We start from the raw sequence: 21,321 nt of genomic DNA, 5'->3' as shown, positions 1-21,321 counted from the left end.
CTGCAGGGGGCGTGTGCACTGGAACCCAACCTCCGTGTCTGTTGAGGACTGAGGGCTTCAGGGTGCGTGTGCCCTCAAGGCCTCCCCCTGCTCACTGACGGGAGCCGACCCAAGGGAGGAGGTGTGTGTGGTCAGGATGCACCAAACTTAGGGTGCTCTGCAGGCAGCCGGGGTCCTGAGAGGGCCCACAGGCAGGACAGTGGCCAGGAAGTGGACCTACCCCTTGGTCGTGGCCCCTTGGTATGACAATAGCCCAGATTTTCCAGAACCCAGAACACAGGGCCAGCAGGTGACCTTCCCCAGCTGCGTGGAGCAGTTGCCAAAGACCACCGTTTCCCCACATAAGAGCACAGTGACAGCCTCTTTCCTATGTGAAAATTCAGTTGTCCAGTCCCTGCGGGGCCCCCTGGAGCCACTGGGCATCTGGCTCCATTCAGATGGAGGCGTTCCATTCAGACAGCTGCGCGTAGCCAGGCTCGTTACGGCTGCTGTCATGAGCTGGGCAGTGGGGGTGCTAGGAGCTTGCAGTAGAGTCAGCGTGCGGTGTTCCATCAGTTTCAGGAAGGTACGGCCGTAGCGATTCAACACTTCCATGTGTCATTCGGTGCTCACAGCATGTTTTTATGAAGTGTTGAGTGCAGCGCAACTGTCAGTGTGTTGTTGCAGCCCTGACTAGCGTGACAAGGTTGGCCCTTGAGTAAAGGCTGTGAGAGGGGGTTGGCCTACACCTGGCCTTTTGCTTTCTGCTGTCTGCTGGAGGACAGCCACATGTTGTGGACACTGCTCCCGTCTGAGTCACACATTCTCCTGCCGTCTCCCTGGACACTGCAGCTTGTCCCCAACACCAGCCTTCAGGTGCCTGTCACTCTGGGGCTGCTTATCAGGTCTGTGATGGGGCCAGGCAAGTGTGCCAGCGGGCAGCTGTGCTTTCAGGAGGCTGTGACGGTACTACCCCTGTGTCCGCTGGATTCTGGGTTGTAGCTGGCCCAGTGCTAGCCCGTGTGGGAGCCCTCCGCACTGTCAGCAGTGCCCTGGGCATCCTTCTTTCCTACTCCCATGGACGCACTGAGATGGCCAGTTCCTTGTCAGCAGGCGTGGGAGGGGGTTGGGTGTGGCCGATCCATACAGGTAGGACGTGAGTGAGCTGTTTCAGCTTTGAGAGGCCACGAGGGCTTAGGGTGGGCCACGGAGAAGGTGGCTCTGCCACTGCCGGTGTTGTTGCCTGGGTGCCCACAAAATGAGCTGGCTTGTTTTCAGGTAGGTCAGCATTCTTGGGCTGGACCCAGCTTTGTTCGTTAGCCCCGAACGTGCTTATTAGATTAGACTGTCCTGCAGTAGAGCGAGGCCCCGGCCCCGCACCCAGGCTGGCTGCTTTTGATTAAGTGTAACCTAGCGCTGGCCACTGTGCTCTGATCCCACCCGGACACGGCTGCACTCTCCCTCCAGGCCAACCCCAACAGTGAGGAGATTTGGCTGGCTGCTGTGAAGCTGGAGTCCGAGAACAACGAGTATGAGCGAGCCCGCAGGCTGCTGGCCAAGGCGCGGAGCAGTGCGCCCACTGCCCGGGTGAGCAGGCTGCCCCGAGGCCTGTGGGGTCCGGGAAGCGTGAGGTGCCACTAAGGCCCCAGTACTCTAGGGCTGTTGGTTCATCCTTGGCTTTGAGATGTGTTTCTGCATTTAGACCCCCTGCCAAAAGGATGCCAAAGGATGTGAAACACCCTACAGAAGTTCCTGTGTGGGCAGGAACTTACCCAGTGGGGCAAGTGACCTGTCCAGGGAGCTGTGGTGTGAAACCCGTATCGCGAAGGTGCCATCTGGCTGGGGCCAGTGCTAGAGGCAGTCCTGCCGTCGGGACATCTCCGGGGGGGCAGGGGGGCTTGGGGCTGTTGGACAGCGTGTCTGCCTCGCAGGTGTTCATGAAGTCTGTGAAGCTGGAGTGGGTGCTGGGGAACATCGCAGCTGCCCAGGAGCTGTGCGAGGAGGCGCTGAGGCACTACGAGGACTTCCCTAAGCTGTGGATGATGAAGGGACAGATTGAGGAGCAGGAGGAGCTGATGGAGAGGGCTCGGGAAGCCTACAACCAGGGGGTGAGCTCAGCTGGTTCCTGGGCGGGAATGAGAGGCCTGGTGGGCAGTGACTTGCTTAGGCCCCAGCTGGTAGTGGTCCCCTCGCTTAGGCCTGCGCCCTGCCGTCTGCAGAGCTGTGTGCACTGCACTCAGTGAGGCCTGGGTTACAGGACACCTAACAGGGCCGCTGTGTACGCACCCCACGTGCATGCACACGTAGCACAGCCAGGTAGTGAGAACACACGCACCCTGTGTGCACTTGTTCACTGCATTGCCACACACATAAACCCCCACCCCATGCTTACGGGTAGGACTCTGTGGACACGAGCATCCCTGACTCCCCCGGCCTGAGGGGCTGGCCACAGCCGTCACAGCTCCTCCAACACCAGCCGAGCCCTCTCTTACTTGTCTCTGTTGCTTGCAGTTGAAGAAATGTCCCCACTCCACCCCTCTGTGGCTTTTGCTTTCTCGGCTGGAGGAGAAGGTTGGGCAGCTGACCCGAGCTCGGGCCATTCTGGAAAAGTCTCGCCTGAAGAACCCAAAGAACCCTGGCCTGTGGTGAGTCCTGGCAGACCCTGCTCACCCCTCCAGTGGGCTGTCTTCCCGCTGTTGCGCACGTGGGGCCATTCGTGCAGCAGCATTTCCAGCCCAGGTTCCATGGCAAGGGTGGCAGTTGCTGGCCACGAGGAAGCACAGTTGCCTTGGGAGGGTTCGTCCTGGACACTCGTGGGCCCGTAGTTAGTTGCACACAGTTTAATTTGTGCTCTGGTAGAAGGTGACCGGGGAGCCGGGAGCTAACACCGGGGGGTCGAGTATGGGTGCAGCCAAGAAAGGGCTCCCCAGAAGGGGTGGCTTTTAGATGAGGCTTTAAGGGATGAGCAGGAGGTTGTCAGGTGAGGCTGGCCTCCTGTCCGTAGCAGAGAGCTTGCAGGGCTGTGCCGCGGAGGGCTCATGGTGTCAGGGCTCAGCGTGGTGGTTGCCAAAGGAGACCCGGGAGCATGGGCAGGTCCGGGACGCTGCGGATGTCGTTCACTGTCCCAGCAGCACTAGCGTGCCAGCCTGTGCCAGCCTGTCCTTGTCCTACCTGTATTTACTCGCACCCGTGTGATACCGGGGTCCCAGGCCTCAGCTGTGGTGGCAGCTGCCTCTGGTCCTCACGGTGGGCGGGCTCCAGTGCCTTGCTTCTCCGGTGGATGAGCTCTGCTTGGCAGAGCAGGGAGCTCCAGCCGCGGTGGCTTCCCAGGAATTCCGGGAACGTAGCTAGGCTTGTCCCGGGGCTTCTGTGCGTGGGTGCTGGACTGCCCCGTGGGCCCTTCCTCAGGTTGGAGTCTGTGCGACTGGAGTACCGTGCAGGGCTGAAGAACATCGCCAACACGCTCATGGCCAAGGCACTGCAGGAGTGCCCCAACTCCGGTAAGTGGCTTCCTGCCTCCCCACACCCGGCAGGCAGTGGCATTTCCTGAGGGAGAGGGTCTCAGGAATCACACATGCTGGTAACGTGCTTTGTCTGTCAGAGCTTCAGCTGCACTTGGTCTCAGGCATTTGCACTGTGTCTCTACTCCTGGCGTGAGGAGTTTGACTTTGTGCTCTGGTGTGCCCCCGTTACTTTTTCTTCTGAAGCTTAACTTCTGGTATCTTACCTTACGTCTAAACACGAGTGTAGGGGGGCCCGGGGGGCTCAGCGGTTGAATGTCTGCCTTGGGCTCAGTCCGTGGCCCTGGGGTCCCGGGATCGAGTCTTGCGTCGGGCTCCCCACAGGGAGGCTGCTTCTGCCTCTGCCTGTGTCTCTGCCTCTCTCTCTGCGTCTCTCAGGAATAAATAAAATCAATCAATCAATCAATCAAATCTAGTTTAAACATATGTGCAGAACGAACATATTTGGAGTTTAATAAACAAAAGATATTAAACATCACCTATAGGTCACCCGGCAGGCTCAGCGGGTGGAGCGTCTGACTCGTCATCTCTGGGTTGTGAATTAGAGCCCTATGCTGGGTGTGGAGATTACTCAAAAATAAAATCTAGGACAGCCCCGGTGGCCCAGCGGTTTAGCGCCGCCTTCCGCCCAGGGTGTGATCCTGGAGACTGGGCATTGAGCCCCAGCCCCGTCAGGCTCCCTGCATGGAGCCTGCTTCTTCCTCTGCCTGTGTCTCTCATGAATAAATAAATAAAATCTTTTTAAAAATTACAATAAATAAATGAATGAATGAATGAATGAATAAATAAATAAATAAATAAAATCTTGACCCCCCCAAAAAAAGTCTTGTGTAAGCCCACTCCTGAGAAACTGTTAGTTTTAGCTCACTTGTATTATTACAGCCTGTCACTGCACACAACTGAAGTGCTACTATGTGTTGAGCGTTGTGCCTTGTTTTAAAGCTGAAAGGGTTATTCTGTTTAAGATGTTACTTATTATTTATTTGAGACCGAGAACAGGAGTGTGGGGAGGGTTGGAGGCAGAGGGAGAAGCAGGGTCTCCGCTGAGCAGGGAGCCTGACCCGGGATTGATCCCAGAATCCCCAGATCACGACCTGAGCCGAGGACAAATGCTTCACCACCTGAGCCACCCAGATGCCCTTGGAACTGAAAGTTTTGTGAGAATTTTCCATCATCATCAAATCTTTAGGAATGTATATTTTTTAGTGGCTTCATAGAACGTACCCGTGGATGTGCTAGAAGTATGCCACTCACCTGTCGGCCAGTTTGAATCTTTACTGGCGTTTCTGATTGTTTTGTTGTAATAAATCCTTGCGTGTGGAATTACAGCATTGGTGGGAATGAATCTCGTAGGTTTGGGGTTCTTGCAACCCAGTCACCACTGGAAAGTCGTCTGGCCTGTGCCGTCAGGGCTGCTGTGGGGCAGACACATGGAGGTCGTGGCCGCGGGCTGCGGGCACCCAGGGTCGGCCAGCCCCTCTTGAGGTAGCCTGCACGTGGTTGGGCTGTTTCTGAGAGCAGAGGTGGGTGTGAGCTGTGGTGTTGTGTCTGAATTGCAGGTGTCCTGTGGTCTGAAGCCATCTTTCTTGAGGCGAGGCCCCAGAGGAAGACCAAGAGCGTCGATGCCCTGAAGAAGTGTGAGCATGACCCCCACGTCCTCCTAGCTGTGGCCAAGTGAGTGGGGGGTTCCTCTGGGATTGCTGACCTTTGGGGTGCCTAATGGAACCCCTTAGGGTCCTTGGCCGCCAGAGCTCCGTGACAAAGCACTTCTGCTTTGACCCAAAGTGGGCACACCTCCACGTAGAGGCCACGCAGACACATGCTGCCCCGCTGGCCTGGGCTGCCTGGAACCACAGACGCAGCTTGCTCTGGGCCCAGCCCGCCTTCCCTCCGTCCTGGGCTCCTGATGGGGCTGCTGTCTTGTCTGTGGCACTTTCAGTTTACACCTCCACATGTCCGTGGCCGTAGGAGGCAAACTTGCTGACATTGGTCCACACAGAATTGAGTAAGCAAAGTCCTTTGGCTCAAAGGGCTATAAGCAAGGTGTTTTTCTTGCGTGAGGGTGAGAAAGCAGACATCTTCACCGTGATGACCTCAGGGACGATCCAGGGCCCATCGGTCAGGCCCAGTCGGCATGCATGGGGGTGTGGATGTGGATGTGCCGGAGACCATCTTTCCTTGAGGGTGCGTGGTCCCAAGGGCAAGAGGAGGTCAGCCGGTGGCCTCCCAGCAGCAGCTTGCGTGCCGGGTGCTGGCTCAGGTGCTCCTTGGGGAGGCATGTGGTGTGCGGGGCATGGGAGGAAGCACAGGGTCTTGGGAAGATGGAGTGACGTCGTGGCCGTGCGTGGAGGGCCTGAGGGCAGGGTGGGAGGTGACTGGCCTGGGAGGTGGAGGGTCCTCAGGAAGAACCTCAGCTGGGCTCCTGGGACTGCACGGGCCTCACCTGGGGGGGCAGGGGGCGGCCCGTGCAGCCCGGGAGCTCCCATTGTGCTGTCGCTGCCTGGGCAGGAACCGGGCCGTCCCCTGCAGTGGGCTCAGGTGCCGCAGGGCTGAGGGCACCGGCTCCTGAGGCCCAGCCTGGGCCCGTCTGGGGCTGCCTGCCTCCTGCCCTGTGCTTCCGCCTCCCAGAACGACTGTTATGTGTAACACTCTGATAGGGCGGCCATAAAACCTCGTAAAAGGCTTTGCTAAGTCAATAAGTCACTCCTTGCTGTTCCCAGGTTGGTGTTCTGTGTACCTGCTATCGGGGTTTGTGCTGTTTAAGTCATAGTTTATCTAACACCAAGCAATTAAGAATACCACAAGGCTTAAAAAACAATCAAGCTATCAGGGCACGAAGTCACTCGTCCCGTAACCGAGGCCAGCGCCAGCAGCTGCCCTGAACGGCAGGTTCATGGTGTGGGGTTGGCTTCGGTGCCTGTGGCCCCGGGGCTGGTAGAGCTGGCTGGAAGCACCCAGAGCCCCAGGCTGTCCGAGGGCCCTCGTGGGTCCTTTGGTTCCTGGCCAGCCTCACCGGTGGCTCCCAGCACCGCCTGGTTTCGGGCGTGTCTGTCTGCTCTGGTCCACGTGTCTGCTCTGGTCCACGTTCCCGGTACTGACCCAAGGCCCAGCCCCTGAGTGTCGGCTGGGTTCCCGCTGGAGGCCGCGCGGGCCTGGGGCTGGCGGTGGGGTGAGAGCAGAACGATCCCGAAGGTACCTACTGAGGAGCGGGTCGAGACGTCACCTTCCCGGGTCAGAGTCGTAATTTGACTTTTTGTCAGGTTTACTCTCCTAGTCTGGTATTTTCCCCAGAGGGAAATACACCGACTTAAAGGAGTTTGAAGTTCTTGGTCTCTGAGGATTTTTTAAGAAACGGCTGTTTGAACTCTGATGGACCGTTGCAAGCCGGTGATCTGGAGGGACGCCCAGGCAGCCAGGCCCGCCCTCGGCTCTCCCGGGGGGGCCCAGGGGCTCACCAGGGACAGGAGATCCGTGTGGCCAGAGCCAAGCCCCGTGCTGGCCACAGCCAGGGCTGGGCTCGCTGTGCACTCAGGCCCGGGCAGGCGGCGCCCAGGTCACTTGTGCTGGCCCCGCAGCAGCCCTCGGGCACCGTCGGACGTGACCGCTCAGTCTGCGCTTGCAATTCCGCACAGGCTGTTCTGGAGCGAGCGGAAGATCACCAAGGCCAGAGAGTGGTTCCACCGCACGGTGAAGATCGACTCGGACCTGGGGGACGCCTGGGCGTTCTTCTACAAGTTTGAGCTGCAGCATGGCACGGAGGTGAGGTGCTGCTCGGCGACCGGGGGTCCACTGCCCCCACACCGGGGCGGGGGGCTGTGCACAGCGGTACCCCCCCCCCCCCCCCCCGACAGTCTCTGCTTCCGCAGCTCTTTCTCCCTACAGCCTGGTAGCCTCTTAGCCTGAAACGTAGACGTTTGGGTGATTTTAAGGGGTGTCTTAGTATTTCTTGAGAAGTTGGTGCCTGGGGCACGGGATCCCAAGAGTAAAGGGGTGGGCTGAGGACTGACCTTGTGCCCCGTGGGTTCTGTCCCAACTCCATGCGAGCCCGGTGGTAGCTTTCGGGGGAGCCTGGTGCGGCGGCCAGCACGTGGGGCCCCCTGGGAGGAGCCCTGACTCGAGCGCCCGCTGGTCCCTGCGCAGGAGCAGCGCGAGGAGGTGAGGAGGCGCTGCGAGAACGCCGAGCCCCGGCACGGGGAGCTGTGGTGCGCTGTGTCCAAGGACATCGCCAACTGGCAGAGGAAGATCGGGGAGATCCTTGTGCTGGTGGCAGCCCACATCAAGAACACCTTCTGATCATCGGTCCCCGTTGGGCGCGGGCCTCGGGGCAGCACGTGGAGGAGCCTGGGGTAGCAAGGAGAGGCTGGGAGGGGCTCTGAGCTGTCCATCCTGCTCTTTGATTAAACTTTTTCTAGATAGTGCGTCCAGATTGGTGACCTGGTTTTCTCTGCGCCAGTCCCCCCCATGCTGCCGCCCCACTCGGCCCTCCGGCCTTGTAGGGGCTCACTGGGGTTCTTGTTTTCAGAGGGCCTCTCCCAGACAGCCGTATGCTGCAGAGGAGGCCGAGGAGGCCGTGTGCCTCCCTGGCTCGGGGTGGGCGCGGGGGCGGGCACGTTCTGGGAACAGCGGGACCCGCTCTCCTGGCAACGACGGCCTTATCCCCCTGGGTGGGGGACGCCTCACAATCTGCCCCCCAGGGTCGCTGGCGTTCCCGAGTGAGAGCGCAGACGGCAGGTTCAGCTTCCCGCAGTGCCTCCCAAACTGTGTCGCTAGGGGGTCACCAGGAGGCCCTTCGGGTGCGCGTTGAGGGAAGTGTTACCAAGAAGAGATTTTCTCACATTTGCTAGTGAATTTATTTTTCCTAAGTTACCAGTTTTGTCCTAAAGCGCTTGTAACCGCCCTCATGTCTGGACTGGAAAAGGCATAACCTGGAGTCTGAGTGGAGTCCCGCGGCTGGTGTGTGAGGACAGAGGCCTTCTCAGCTGTGGGTCCCGTGTGTCCCGCTGGAAGCCGCCAGGGTCCCCGAGGAGGGGTGTGTCGGCCACGGCTCAGGCGTCTGGCCAGAAGTCCCAGGTTGTCCGGAGGCCGGGGCCAGGGGGAAGAGGTGCTGATTGTTACGTGTGGAGAGAGGGCAGCTGGCAGCTGTCCCCGCACGTGCACGCACCGGGAGATTCCGGGGGGCCTGGCACCTCTTGATGCCCCGTGACACCCGTGACGGGGCCTCCAGCCGGCTCCGCCCTCCCAGGCAGCCCGGGTTGGGAGGCACTTGCCTCAACGCCAGCACCTGAGATGCGGCTCCGCTGGGCCCACCTCTGGTTCTGGGGGCCAGGAGGACGCTGGGTGCCCGGAGCAGGCCCCACGCCACCCTGTGGCCCGGATCCCACTCAGGCTGGATCCGGACATGCTTCCTCCACCTCGCAGCCTGAGGTGGGCCAGGCCCATGGAGCGGTGCAGGGCAGTTCACGGGGGGGGGGGGGGGGGGGGGGGGGGTGTCTCTGCGGGGTCTTGGCGGGGACCTCGGAGTTTCCTCCGATCTCTTGGAGGAGGAGGGAGGGACCCTGCCTGCTACACAGAACGGGTCCCGGAGGCTTTAGGGGCTTGGCAGCCAGCCGTTCTGTACAATCCCAGGGGTGCTGGCAGCCTTCCCGCTGGAAGCCACCGGGGTCCCCTGGGTTGGACCTGGCTTCTCCCGGCCGCTCCTCCAATCTCGTGGTCAGGCGCGGCCTCTGGAGAGCCCTTGGAAAGTTCTGGAACATCGGGATCATCATGTGTGAATGTCCTCTCCTTCACGTGGGGATGGTTTCCGCTGAGGCGCTTGCTTGGCTTTTCGTCAGCCGGCGGGTCTTCGGTTGTGGGTCCAGGCGGCCTGGCTTCTGGAGGCTGCTCTGAGGTGCTCTGGGGGGGCACCAGGCGCGGCCAGGCACGGGCGTGGCAGCCCCCGCTCCCGGGCGCCCAGGGCTCCCCCAGCAGAGGACCCCCTCAGCCTGGGACGACCCCGCCCCTGGCCCGGACTCGAGGGTGCAGGCGCTGGGGGCTGCGGCGGGGGCAGGCTCTCCCCCCCCGCCCCCCGGGCTCCCAGAGGGCAGCACCTGCGGAGGGGCAGGCGCCCCGGCCACCCGCCTCTTCAGCAGCGCAGACCGTCCTGGGGCTGCGGCTTGAGCACGACCCTGGCTGGGCAGGGAGCCCGCAGCGGCTCCAGGGTCAGGTTGATTGAAGAAGCAATTGGATAGGAGGTGGGGAGAGGGAGGGGGTAGGGCCGGGATCCTGGGGCCTCCCTCCTGCTCCCTCCCTCCTTCCCCAGAGGAGCCAACTTCAAAAGCCTCCTCTGCCCGCCGCCAGCGCTCCCTGCTGCAGCCTGTCCTGAGGCCTCAGCCGCCCCCTGCCCACGGACCCGCGACCCACGGTTATGTGCCAGGCCCCCTGGCGGGGCTGAGGGAGGGCCTCGCCGTGACAGGCCCATGGTGAGCGGCCACTGGGGAGGGGGCCCACGTGGCCAGAGGGTTGGGGAGCGTGGTCCAGGGGAGGTGGCTTGGCCCTCCGTGCCCTGCCGGGAAGTCCCCCCGGGTTCCCGCCACCTCAGTCCGGCTGGCTGGGCCCTGGGTGCCGGTTCCCGGCAGCGGGGGGCCGGTGGGGGCGGGAGGGGGCTGCTGGGCCTCCGGGTCAGGCCCCTCGTGCCAGGGCTGCCCTGCTCTCTCCAGCCGCGTGGACCTCCCCATGCCCACGGCTGCTGCCCGGCTGCGACCCCTGACCTGCTGGGCATGCCTGGGGGCGAGCTCGAGGGGCCACAGCGAACCTGCCAGCGCTGCACCCCAGGCCTCTGTGCTGCTTGGGGTGCGGCCCGGTGGGCCCCCCTCCCAGGGCTGGGAAGCGGAGTCGAGTCCTGCGTCCCGCTGGCTTCACATGATTAATTTTCCCGTTGCTGTTTGACTCCAGCCCGGGGGCCTGGGGTGGTGTGTGGCCCGGGGTGGGGAACTAGCTGCTCGCTCTCCGACCTGTGGGCCTCCCCCCAAGCCGGGCTCTTGGGGGGAGGCTGGAGAAGGCGTGTCTGGTGTGGCACAGCTGCCCCCCTCCGCTGCCCCTGGGGGTTCCCCCAAGCCTTCCCCTCCCAGGGGGGGTGTGGCCTTGCGCGGAGCCCTCAGCCCTGTCCTGCTGGGTGGGAGGTGCTGGGGTGCCCTGCCCGAGCTGGGAGAGCCTGGGGGAGCGGTCCTGCTGGAACCAGAGCACTTCTGCCCCCGTTCTGGGGGGCGGGGGCCGCTCCGGAGGAGAGCTTGGCCCTGTTGGGGGCGGGATGCGGGCTGCACCCCTAGGCCAAGGTCAGCTCTGCCCCTGGCGCCCCCCCTCCCGGCCCTGCCTCCCAGCCCCCCACCATTCACCCCGTGTCTGCATAGAGCTGTGTGGCCTGCAGGCCCCCGTCCATCCTGCCCCAAACCTGAGACAGCAAGGACGTGTCCTGCTAGCCCGTGCCTCGGTCACGATGGCCCGCGACCTCTCCGCTGTGCACCTGCTGGGAGACTCCTGGGGGCTGTCGTGGGGGCTGCAGTGGGGGCCCCCCCCAGGCCTGGGCACCCCGCCCTGACCCAGCGTCCCTTCCAGGTGACTCCCAGGCCTGCACTCTGGGCGCTCCTGCTGGCTCTGCTGGGGATGGCGCCCGGCCAGGCAGGGCCCCGCGCCTGCAGCGTCCCTAACGTGCTCCGCCACTACCGAGCGGTCATCTCGGAGGACCTGCAGGCCGCCGTGAGGCAGGGAGGGCCAGGGGCCGCGTGGACAGGGCCGGGCTCCCGACCCCTGCATTTCATTCAGAAAAACCTGACTGGAGCTGCGGCCTCTGGCTGGAGGGGTCGGGTGGGAGCTTCCTGCGGTGCCCAGAAGGTACGGGCCGCCCTCCCCTTGCCTCTGGCGCCCCCGGGGCCTCCCACAGGGCCCTCCCAGCGTCCTCCCTTCCTTCCCCAGGAGCGCGGAATCCTACTGTCCATCGCGTCCCTGGGTCGGACCCTGCGCAGGGTGGTGGCCGGGCGCCGCCGCGGGGCGCTGGAGAGAGCAGCGTGGACCGTGGCCCTGCGCACGGACGCGGTCATGCGGCGCCACTGCTGGGCGCTGCGCCAGGTGCGCGGGGCCGGCCCGGGTCCCTCCCCACCCACGGGCCCCCTGCCCCCGGGAACTCGGAGGGACGCGGGGGTGGGGACCCCAGGCGCTCGCTGACCGCCCCGCCCCCGTCCTGACAGCGGAGCTGGTGGCCCAAGAGGCGTCCTCCCCGGCGGCGGCGCGGCAGCCGGAGGCTCGTGCTGCGCGCCCTGGACGCCATCGCCACCTGCTGGGAGAAGCTGTTTGCGCTGCGGGCGGCCACGGAGGGCACCTAGCGTCCTGCGCGCCCACAGGAGCCCGCGGGGCCCGGAACCGGCCTCTCCCTCGGGCTGGCCTGCCGCTGGGTCCCGGCCCCTCCCTGTGGCCCGCGCTCCTGGGGGGCCCTGGGCCTGCGGGCGATGCTCCAGGCGCCAAGCCAGGACTCAATAAACTGCTGCTGCTGCCGTCTGGTGGTCTTCCCTTGGCCCGCAGGCCGTGGGGCTGGCGCCGGGTCGCCCACACCTGCCGCGTCCCCCACGCCCAGTCCCCCACACCTGCCCGGTCCCCCACACCTGCCCGGTCCCCCACGCCCGGGCGAGGGTCGGGCGCTGCGCTCCCCGCCATGGGCAGCAGGGGGCGGCCCGGGTCGCTGGACGGACCTCCCCTGCTCCGGGGCAGCTCCAGGCCGGGGGTGCTCTAGCGCCCTGAAATGTCCGGTCCCGGCCTGCTGACTCTGGAATGGGGGAAGGGTGGACATGGAGGGGAAGGCCGAGCTTTGTGAATCCAGAGCAAAACAACCGGATAAAGGAAACGGGCCTGAAGGGAAGCCAGTCGCTGGCCCGGCTGCTCGCGGGGCCAGGCCGTTTCCTGCGGCCCTGGGAGGGGTGCTCAGGGATCCGCCGTCCTGGGCTCTTGGCGGGGTGAGGGGCTGACCCCGGGCTCCCCGGCCCACAGCTGCGTGGGCCCGAGTGTCCAGGACGCCTCCCCAGTCAGCCCGGGGCGGGTGGGGCAGTCGGCAGGTCAGGCACCCGGACGCCCGAGGACACCACAGCGCTCACAGTCCCCGGACAGGTGGATGGGCCAGGCCCGGCCTCGGTGCAGAGCGGCCCTCACGGTAGGGCCGTCGGCACCGCCCGAGGTGAGGGGTGGAGGAGCTGCCCTGAGCCAGCTGCCCGCCGTGCGTGTGCTGAGCCCGGCACAGGAGGTACAGATCCTGCCCCAACCTCAGCCAGGAAGCCCACGGCACACCGTGCCCCGTGACCTGCGCACAGCACGGCCACCCAAGCTTCCCGGACCTCGGGACGTGGCAGCCACCTGCTGCATGCCCAGCAGGAGCCCCAGGCCACGCGGGGCAGCTGCCCCGGGGGCCTGACGTGGGGACGAGGGCGATGCTTACTCAGGGGTTGGACCCCCGGCCGGGCTCGTGCTGCTCGTGCTCCGTGGGCGTGCCACGGTGTGCAGTGGGCTGCGGGCTACGGGGTCATGGCCGCGGAAGGGCAGCCTGCGGAGGGTCTGAGCTGAGGAGCGACGCTGGAGTCAGGTCGCGAGAGGTCCACTGGCCTCGCGGGAGATGGTCGGTGGGGCCCAGGGCCATGGGTGGGGCGAGGCGAAGGAGGAGGGCTGGACACGAAGCTCTGGGGTCCGGCCCGGGTGCTTGGAGGGGCCCAGCAGGGCGCCGGCCTCAGGCTCCGGCCTCAGTTGGGTGGAGCGTCAGGTGTGGGGCCGCCGGGTCGGGGCCGAGGGTCAGTAAGCGTCCAGGGCTCTGGGTGCAGGCGGGGACAGGGACGGGGTCTGCATGACGGCCGCCCCTGCCCGTCTTCCCGGGGCTCCTTGCACGTAGATCTGCCCGGCCCCAGAGCCCTGGGGGCGTCGGAGGCAACTTCCGGGCTGTCGGGGCTGCTGCCACCCATGGTGCCCCTTCCCTGCTGAGAGCAGTCGGGCTGCCCTGGGGGAGGGAGGTGGGCAGCCCCCCAGCCTGGGGGCGGGGGCGGTGGGAGCAGGACGAGGCCTGCGGGCCCACCGCCGTCCCGCAGGCTCAGACCCACCTGGCCCAGCTCTCCCTGGCGGGCGGCCCTCCCGGACTCGACCCCCAGGGCAACTGGACGGGCTCAGGGCAGGGCCTGGGGGGGCACCCGCCCGCAGCACCGCGTCAGCCTGGGGCCTGACGCCCGGGTCCCCCACGGGGTCTGCCACGGCCCCCGTCGCACAGCGCCCGGCTGGCTGCAAGGCCCGCGGTAGTGAATCCTCACTGTGGCTCAGCACAGACTCCTCGTCCCCCTCGGTCCTGGGGTGCAGAAGCCGGGCGGCACCGCGACCTGGGGCTGAGCCTGGCTCCGGGGCTGGCGGCCTCGCGGCTCCGTGCCTGCCTCCTGCACGTGGCCACTCCTCCTGCGGGACTTTGCCCCACGCTAACGGCCGCCAAGTCCGCGTCCCTGCACCTCCAGGTCCTCGGCACTTGGGCCAAGGCTCTGTTCTGAGCGAGACCCCACTGCCGGCCCCAAGCGGGCAGGTGGACCTGTCTTTCCTCCTGCGGCCCCCTCCAGCTGCTGCCGCATCTTCCTCGCACAGGATGGTGGCAAGTTGGGCTCCTGGCTTCCGGGACGAGGTCCGCTGGTCCAGGACGGGGACGGCCACAGTGACCCGGCGAGACAGGGGGGAAGCCCGGGCTGCCCCACTCGGACCCCAAGACGTCCGGCCTGCTGTTGAGCACCGGGACCCCCTTGGTGGCTTGTCCAGCGGCACCCACTGCTCAGTGACGCCGGCTGGACCTAACCAGCACCAACAGGCGCTGCGGGACCCCCGACCAAGGCCAGAGCAGTTGTCCTGTCCTGCGAGTCCCTGGCCCCCCACCCGCGAGGCCCCTCCTAGCTGAGGTCTGGGGCAGGCGGCCTGAGCCCTGCTCTTCCTCAGACAGACGTGGGTTCCAGGGCACATGCGTGGCCCACACCCCGCGCCGTCCTGTCCCATCCACGTGCCTTCTCAGCTGCTTCCGGGGGGGGGGGGGGGGGGCGGTCCTAGGGGGAGGGGCTGTGCCAGGGTGGCAGACGAGGCCTCAGGGCACGGCCAGGGTTGTGCAACTTCCCGAAGCCAGGGAGCCAGACCCCCCGTGTGCAGCTCCAAAAGGAGGGGGGCCATGCCGACTTTGAAGGGCAGCCCGTGTCCCACAGCCTCCCCAGACTGGGAGCCTTTGAAAGAACATCTGGAACACGGGCGACTGGCAAGCTGGTCTCTGGATTTGAAAACCAGAAAGTCAATCTGACGTTGCCACTTGTGTGTTCTCGCGCCCACACCCGCTCCCCTCCCCCACCCCACCCCACTTCCTACCTCTGCCTCTGCGCAGGCTGGGGAGGGGGCGGGGACCGTGGGTCCCGTGGGCAGCCTGGCTGGGCGAGGGGCGCTGGGAAGCAGGAGCGTGTGCCCTGCCCGGGGCCTGCGCAGACGGGGTCCGGCTCCCGCGTCCAGGGGCCACAGCTGTGGGACAGGATGTGAGGTAGCCAGGCCCTGCACCTGGCGCTGGGCGCGGGGGGGGGGCCTGGGGCCATGGGCAGGCCGGGAGGAAGCACCTGCGGCCAGACCTGAAGGCTGCGCGGCCTCGCTGGCACCTGGCCCTCGCCTGTGAGCCCGAGCGCGGTCCCGGCTGCAGGTGTGCCAGGGGCTGCCCGCCCATCTGTGCTCCCCGTGGGAACACACGGGCCCCCCACTCCAGGAAGCAAAGACGCGGGGGTGGGGGGTGCCAGGTGCCGCGGCCCATTGTCCCTGCCAGGGGCCTGAGGACCCTGGGGGCTCCAGGGACCGTCCCCATCCTGTCCCCTCCTGAGGAAAAGACCCAGCTCTGTAAACACAGAAGCAAACAACAAGCATCATCCCCCAGCCCCATGAACCCCCACCTCCCCGGCCTTCCTCCTGAGGAGCCAGCAGGGATTCCACACTTGCTGGGGGAAGTGAGTCCTTGTTTTGGGGGAAACGGGAAGGTCAGGACCTGGGGGGGAGGTGGGCCAGCCTGGGGTTGGCCGCTGGCCGCTGGGTCAGCACTGGGCTGTGGGCCCCGCCGTTCTGAATCCTCTCCGCGCCCCCCCGTGGGGCTTGACCCCACAGCCCCGAGGTCGTGAGGCCACGGGTCTCCCATCTGGGGGTGCTCAGCCCGGCTTGGCCGAGGCAGGACATGGTCTCCTCACCCCCGGCCACAGCCCGCTTGTGGCCCGCGCAGCACGGGGTGAGGTGGCTGGGGCTCCCGGCCAGGGGAACAGGCGCTGTCCTCAGGTCGCTCCCCGCGTCCCCTCCCGGCTGTGCGGGGCGTGAGGCCAGGGGTCCCCGGCTGCGGCCCAAGATAAGCGCCGCACCCGGCGGCCACTTCCTGCATTTCCTCCCAGCGCCGCCGCCGCGCACCCCTTCCTGTTTTCTCGGCGCTGCAGGCTGGCAGGAGCGTGGGATACGGGGCGGGGACGTGGGGCTGCGGATGGGGTCGTGGCCACAGGGCCTGGTCGCCGGTCGCACAGAGGGTTGCGGGAGCCGCGCGCAGGGCGGGGAGCCCCCAGCGTGCCAAGTCACTGCCGCCCGCCTGGCCCCCAGGCGAGGCTACAGGTGGGGAGGGAGCCCCGCGGACTCGTGGCCTGAAACACACGACAAGGAGACACCCCCCCCCCTCGGGCCGGGGCCCAGCCTGCACTGCACCAGGTCCTGGCTCACCCACGGCCCCGCCTCCGTGGGGAGGGCAGATCTGCGCCCCTTTGGCTCTCTGTGCCTGATCTGCTTGCTCAGGCCCGGTCATTAGGGACACAAGCCTGGGTGATGTTAGTGAAATGCATGTGCACACGAAACCTTTGTACACGCATGTTCCTGGCAGCAGCATTCACAGTCTGAGTGCCCGCGGTTGGGGTGGTCTCGTCACAGCCGGCCGTGAGCCCCACAGCGGGAGGGAGGACGCGACATCGCCACACTCGGTGAACGAAGCCACACTCAGGGTCCACTGATTGCATGAGGTCGCTCACGCAAAGCGTCCAGAACAGGCCAATCCACGGAGGGGGAAGGTTGATGATGTTTCTGGGGCCCGGGAGCCACTGCCCCGCGTGGGGAGCGGAGGGACCCTGGGCTGAGGGGCGTGCGGGCTGCACGGCCTGCACCGTCCTCCCCGTGGACTGAAACCACGGCTGCGGCCGCCAAACTCCAGTGTAGGTTTCGAACGATGTGGGCCCGAGTGGGGAGGGACACTGCGCCCCTCCCAGCGCTGGCCTGGCTGTGGGCGTCCCCAAGGGCATCTGGGGGAGCATGTCCACGAGGGACAGGGCTCATCCCGCCTGCTGCGCCACCCCCCCTGCCCCCGGCTGCCTGTTGAGGAGGGCTGGATGCCGCGGCCGGGCTGGGTGCAGGGCGTGGGAGCCCGCGCGGGGCAGGGCCACTAGGACTTCCCGCCAGGAGCGAGGCCGCCTGACTCAGCGGGAGCCGGGGGTGGGGACTTCCCTTTACTGAACCTCCAGGAGGCAGGTGGGTGGGGCCAGGAGGGGAGCCGTGGGACGCCTGGCCCGGGCTGGACAGGGCTGGGGCTGTGGCCAGGCCCCTCGGAGTGCTCCCTGGCCGGCCAGAGGGTCCTGGGGGGACCTGCCCCCCCCCCGCCCCCTGCACCGGCCCACCGCACCGAGGAGCTGCTATTGGAAACAGCTGCTCTCCGTGGGAGGCCCTCTCCTGTTCCCACCCGGCTCCTGGTCTCCCCCAGCCCCCAGCGGTGGGGGGCTGCCCCCCACTGGCCCCCACTGGCCCTGTGCGGGGCGGGGGGGCTTGCGGGCCTCAAGCTCTGTCCTCTCCCTACCGCGGCAGCACCCGCCGGCCCCCGACCTGCTGACCCCAAGGTGCCCAGGAGGGTGTACCCTCTGGACGGGATGGGGTGGGGTGAAGACTTGGGAACGCAGGGTGGGAGAATAGTGCTGCAGCCGTGCCAGGAAGCTGGAGGGACACAGCTGGCCCTGGCTTCGGGCTGGCACCTCTCTCCTGTGTCCGCGGGTGTGTCGGGCCCGGGCTGCAGGTAGAACAATGGACAGTGGCTCCGCCCACCCAGCCAGGGAGGTCCTCGGTGAGGCTGGTCACAGGGCAGGGGAGGGGGGGCCCACAGCTGGGGCAGAGGCTCCAGGCCCAGAGCTCAGGTCGTCCCTCCCCCACCAGGGGGCAGGCCCAGGGCAGAGCCAGAGCCCAGTAGGGACAGTCCTGGGCACTTCTCTGCGAGGAGCCCAGAACCAGCCTCAGAGCCCCAGGGCAGCGCCCGAACCCCCCCCCCCAGAACCCCGACAGCCGTGACTGGGCTGGATCTGGGCTGGATCGGCCTTTTCCCTGTGTCCCTGCCACGGATCATGCTGGATACTGGGATGTGGGAGGTCTCTGCCCCCCCCCTCCTGCCCTGGGGTCTCTCCACTTGGGAGTCTGTCTCCTGCCTTCTCCAGCTTGTCTCTGTTCTTTTATGTCTGTTTTTGAGTTTTCTGGACCTTGCAGCTCATGCGGAGGGTAGGGTCGTGGGCACCGCTGCCAGCTGAGGCGTGGCACTCATGCAGGTTAATACTGGGGCGACGTCCCTGCCTCTGGGAGGCAGGTTACCCATAAAAATGGCCCCCGGCCTATTCATGGGCCCCAGGCAGTGGCCCCGTGTGTGGGCGCCCAGGCTCACCCACGGACACACGCCGTCCAGCCCTCGTGGGTGCTCACGTGCAGTGGCGGTGCCACCCCATGTGTGCACACAGAGCATGCGGCTACCCTGCAGCCCTGGAGCTGCGCGGCCTCACGCAGAAGCGTGTGCGAGCTCGCGGACACGCGGGAGGCCGAGCTGGGGCTTTTCCGTGTGTCCCCAGCGAGGGAGCACCAGACCCGGGGCCCAGGCGGGCGGGAGGAGGGCAGCCGGGAAGGGCGCCAGGAAGCGGCTTGGGGAGGGGAGCCTGGACCTCCCGGCTCGGCTCGGGTCACCATGAGGAGCAGCGGGGCTGTGTCGTGCGGCGCTCGTTCTGGGGACTCTGGTTCACCAATAACGGGGTCCCACGGTGCCGTGTCCCTTACAGGGGTTACCCTGCCAACCTCCTTTGGGGAGGCGCATAGGCCTGAGCTCGGGGAAGGTTTTAGTCATGTGCGAGTGTATTTATTTGGAAGAGGTTTTTAAGAGGAGACGAGGATGAGTTGGGGTGTGGGGGGTTGCTGACCTCTGCTAGGCTCCAGTTAAAGTGGGGGCTGGGACAGGCGGGGAATGGAAGCTGGGGGGGCAGGGAGCAGCTCTGTCTGGGGGAGAATCCCGGAAGGACGGAGAAGCGGGTGCCCTGGGGCCCGAGCTGGGGGTCAGTCTCCCAGGACGCTCTGGGGGGGAGGGCGCGGCCAGGGTCCTGGGGTGTACCGCTCCCCCTTCCCCCAACGACCACAGACTCGGGTGTTCAGAGGAAAGAGCGAGTCACTTTATTGTGGCCTCGCCTGGCCCCGGGGGCGACCCAGCTCCTGCTCCTCCTTTAAAGCAAACACTGCTGCTCTTCATACTCAAACAGCCTTGGACATCGGTGCTCTCGGTCACCGGCACCCTTGGAAGGAGAAATTTCAAAGTTTAATCAAAAATTAAATATGTTGTATTATGCATATAAAAAAGGCAAAGTAAAAAATACAGCCCGGTTCTAGAAAATACACTGCAGGAAGAGAACGGGGCGCTTCGACCCGGAGGGGCGGCGGGCGGCCGGCAGGTCCGAGGCCGGGGCCTAGCCCGAGATGCAGGCGCTGTAGTAGACGGCGCTGCTGGCGTCGGACAGCGCGGCGATCAGGCTGCTCTCCTCGGGGCAGGACATGGCCCGCGGGCCCAGCTTGGCCAGCGCCACGTGGTACGGGAGCCCCGCGCCGTCGGGCCGGGTCCGGCTGCAGTTGAGGTACTGGTCGAACTCGGTGAGGTCCACGTCGGCCCACAGGTCGGCCGCGGGCCCCAGCGTGTCGCCGTCGGCTGGGGGCGCCTCGGGGGGCGGCGACAGCGGCCCGGGGAAGGGGCCTGGGCCGGGGCCGTAGTACAGGCCGGTCCTGAGTGCCTCGGCCAGGGGCGCACCGTAGGCGGCGCCGGGGTCCCGGGGCAGCTCGGCCGGGCCGTAGGGCGCCCGGAAGGCTCGCAGCGCGCAGTCCTCGGGCGCGGGGAAGAAGGCGGCCTCGCCGGGCTCCAGGCCGTCCAGCGGCGAGCGCTCGGGCGTCGGCAGCCCCAGCCCGTCGAGCTCGGCGCCCAGCGGGGGCAGCTCCCGGAAGGCTCGCGCCGGGCCCGGCGCCGCGGGGAAGGGCTCTGGCGGCGGCGGCGGGGGCGCCAGGCCCGGGAGCAGGAGGCCGGGCTCCAGCCGCCGGGCCTTGCGCGCCTGCTTCTTGCGGCGCGGCCGGTACTTGTAGTTGGGGTGGTCGCGCAGGTGCTGCACGCGGAGCCGCTCCGCCTCGTCCACGAAGGGCCGCTTCTCGGCCGGCGTCAGCTCCTTCCACGCCTTGCCTGCGGGCCGTGGGCGCGGGGCTCAGAGGGCTGCCTGCCGTGGGGGGGCGCCCTGGGTGCTGGGCGCCCGCTGCCCTCGGTGCCGCTCCCCTGCCCTCAGTGCTCCCTCCCCACCCTTGGTGCCTGCTCCCCTGCCCTGATGCTCCCTCCCCTGCCCTCAGTGACCCCTCCCCGCCCTTGGTGCTCCCTCCCCTGCCCTCGGTGTCCCTTCCTCACCTGCCCCGTCTCTCCCCTGCCCTTGGTGCCCCCTTTCCTGTCTTCAATGCTCCCTTCCCACCCTTGGTGCCTGCTCCCCTGCCCTCAAAGCTCCCTCCCCTGCCCTCGATGCTCCCTCCCCTGCCCTCGGTGCTCCCTTCCCTGCCCTCGGTGCCCCCTTTCCTGCCCTCGGTGCTCCCTCCCCTGCCCTCGATGCTCCCTCCCCTGCCCTCGATGCTCCCTCCCCTGCCCTCGATGCTCCCTCCCTGCCCTCGGTGCCCCCTTCCCTGCCCTCGGTGCTCCCTTTCCTGCCCTCGGTGCTCCCTCCCCCGCCCTCGGTGCCCCCTCCCCGCGCGCCCCGCGCCCCTCACCCAGCATCTTGCTGAGCACCGCGTTGTGCAGGTCCGGGTTCTGCTGCGCCAGCCGCTTGCGCTCGTCCTTGGCCCACACCATGAAGGCGTTCATGGGCCGCCGGATGCGCGACTCGTCGGCCGCCGGGCGCTCCCCGCGGCCGGCCGGGCTGAGGCCATAGCGCCCCGGGTCGGGGCTGCGCGGCGGGCTGCGCGGCGGGCTGGGCGGCGAGGCGGGCGCGGCGGGGGCGGCGGCGGCGGCGGCGGGGAGGCCGCGCGGCTCAGCGGCGGCCGCGGGTCCCGGGGCCCATGCACAGTCGCGGCGGGCGGGCGGGTCGTCCTGTGCGCCGTAGCCGGGCGGCGATCTCTGCATTCCAGCTGGGCGCGGCCTGGGCGGGACGAGCGCGGGCACCTCGGGTCGGGCGGAGCGCGCGGCGCGGACGGCGGTGGCCGCGGGCAGGGCGGGCGCCCAGATATAGCGGCGCGGGGCCGCGGGGCGGGGCACGGGGCCACTGGGCGGGGCGCGGGGCCGCCCCCTCCCCTCCCCCCCGGGGGCGCCCTTACTTCTCCGAGCACCTCTGCGGAGGAGGGACCCCAGCGGGCCGCCGCCCTGCGCTGCAGCGAGGAGGGGGCGCCCGGGGGGCTGTCGGGCCTTCAGAACCGCCAGCCCCACCCACGGAGCGGAGGGGCACGGGGCAGCCGCGCGTTTTAACCCTGAGTCCCCGGGACGCTGCCCAAGAACTCAGGAGCCCTG

General features: G+C 66.7%; 3 protein-coding genes across 4 annotated transcripts in view; 2 read left to right on the top strand and 1 right to left on the bottom strand.

Annotated features, from left to right (window-relative positions):
* Nucleotides 1-7,918, top strand: part of PRPF6 (pre-mRNA processing factor 6) — a 41,062-nt gene extending 33,144 nt beyond the window's left edge. For both annotated transcript variants that reach the window (XM_072735282.1, XM_072735284.1), the window contains exons 15-21: nt 1,447-1,566; nt 1,911-2,087; nt 2,491-2,624; nt 3,388-3,479; nt 5,060-5,174; nt 7,133-7,259; nt 7,641-7,918. In XM_072735282.1, the coding sequence (XP_072591383.1) occupies nt 1,447-1,566; nt 1,911-2,087; nt 2,491-2,624; nt 3,388-3,479; nt 5,060-5,174; nt 7,133-7,259; nt 7,641-7,793 (918 nt within the window). In that variant the 3' untranslated portion in view covers nt 7,794-7,918. The remainder of the gene's footprint in view (nt 1-1,446; nt 1,567-1,910; nt 2,088-2,490; nt 2,625-3,387; nt 3,480-5,059; nt 5,175-7,132; nt 7,260-7,640) is intronic.
* A 1,375-nt stretch (nt 7,919-9,293) lies between these two features.
* On the top strand, nt 9,294-11,979 carry C14H20orf204 (chromosome 14 C20orf204 homolog). Its single transcript, XM_026015056.2, has 6 exons — nt 9,294-9,345; nt 9,799-9,958; nt 10,196-10,338; nt 10,426-11,366; nt 11,448-11,600; nt 11,720-11,979. The coding sequence occupies exons 1-6, from the start codon at nt 9,294-9,296 to the stop codon at nt 11,852-11,854; spliced, it is 1,584 nt and encodes a 527-aa protein (XP_025870841.1). The 3' UTR covers nt 11,855-11,979.
* Nucleotides 11,980-19,097: 7,118 nt separating this feature from the next.
* SOX18 (SRY-box transcription factor 18) lies at nt 19,098-21,082 on the bottom strand. Its single transcript, XM_072735281.1, has 2 exons — nt 20,589-21,082; nt 19,098-20,022 (listed from the first exon to the last, which is right to left on the bottom strand). The coding sequence occupies exons 1-2, from the start codon at nt 20,938-20,940 to the stop codon at nt 19,268-19,270; spliced, it is 1,107 nt and encodes a 368-aa protein (XP_072591382.1). The 5' UTR covers nt 20,941-21,082; the 3' UTR covers nt 19,098-19,267.
* Nucleotides 21,083-21,321: the final 239 nt, after the last annotated feature.

The sequence above is a fragment of the Vulpes vulpes genome, chromosome 14 (genome assembly GCF_048418805.1).
Source record: "Vulpes vulpes isolate BD-2025 chromosome 14, VulVul3, whole genome shotgun sequence".
In the NCBI taxonomy this organism is placed as follows: domain Eukaryota; kingdom Metazoa; phylum Chordata; class Mammalia; order Carnivora; family Canidae; genus Vulpes; species Vulpes vulpes.
The sequence above is the reverse complement of the archived record's forward strand: the minus strand, read 5'-3'. Positions and strand labels throughout refer to the sequence as shown.

Coding starts and splice junctions, on each gene's coding strand:
- SOX18 (XM_072735281.1), bottom strand. CDS start 20,940: ATGCAGAGATCGCCGCCCGGCTACGGCGCACAGGACGACCCGCCCGCC. Junction 20,023..20,588: donor GGTGCTCAGCAAGATGCTGG/GTGAGGGGCGCG, acceptor CACGGCCCGCAG/GCAAGGCGTGGAAGGAGCTG.
- C14H20orf204 (XM_026015056.2), top strand. CDS start 9,294: ATGGTTTCCGCTGAGGCGCTTGCTTGGCTTTTCGTCAGCCGGCGGGTC. Junction 9,346..9,798: donor CGTCAGCCGGCGGGTCTTCG/GTTGTGGGTCCA, acceptor CTCCTTCCCCAG/AGGAGCCAACTTCAAAAGCC. Junction 10,339..10,425: donor GCTGCTTGGGGTGCGGCCCG/GTGGGCCCCCCT, acceptor TTGCTGTTTGAC/TCCAGCCCGGGGGCCTGGGG.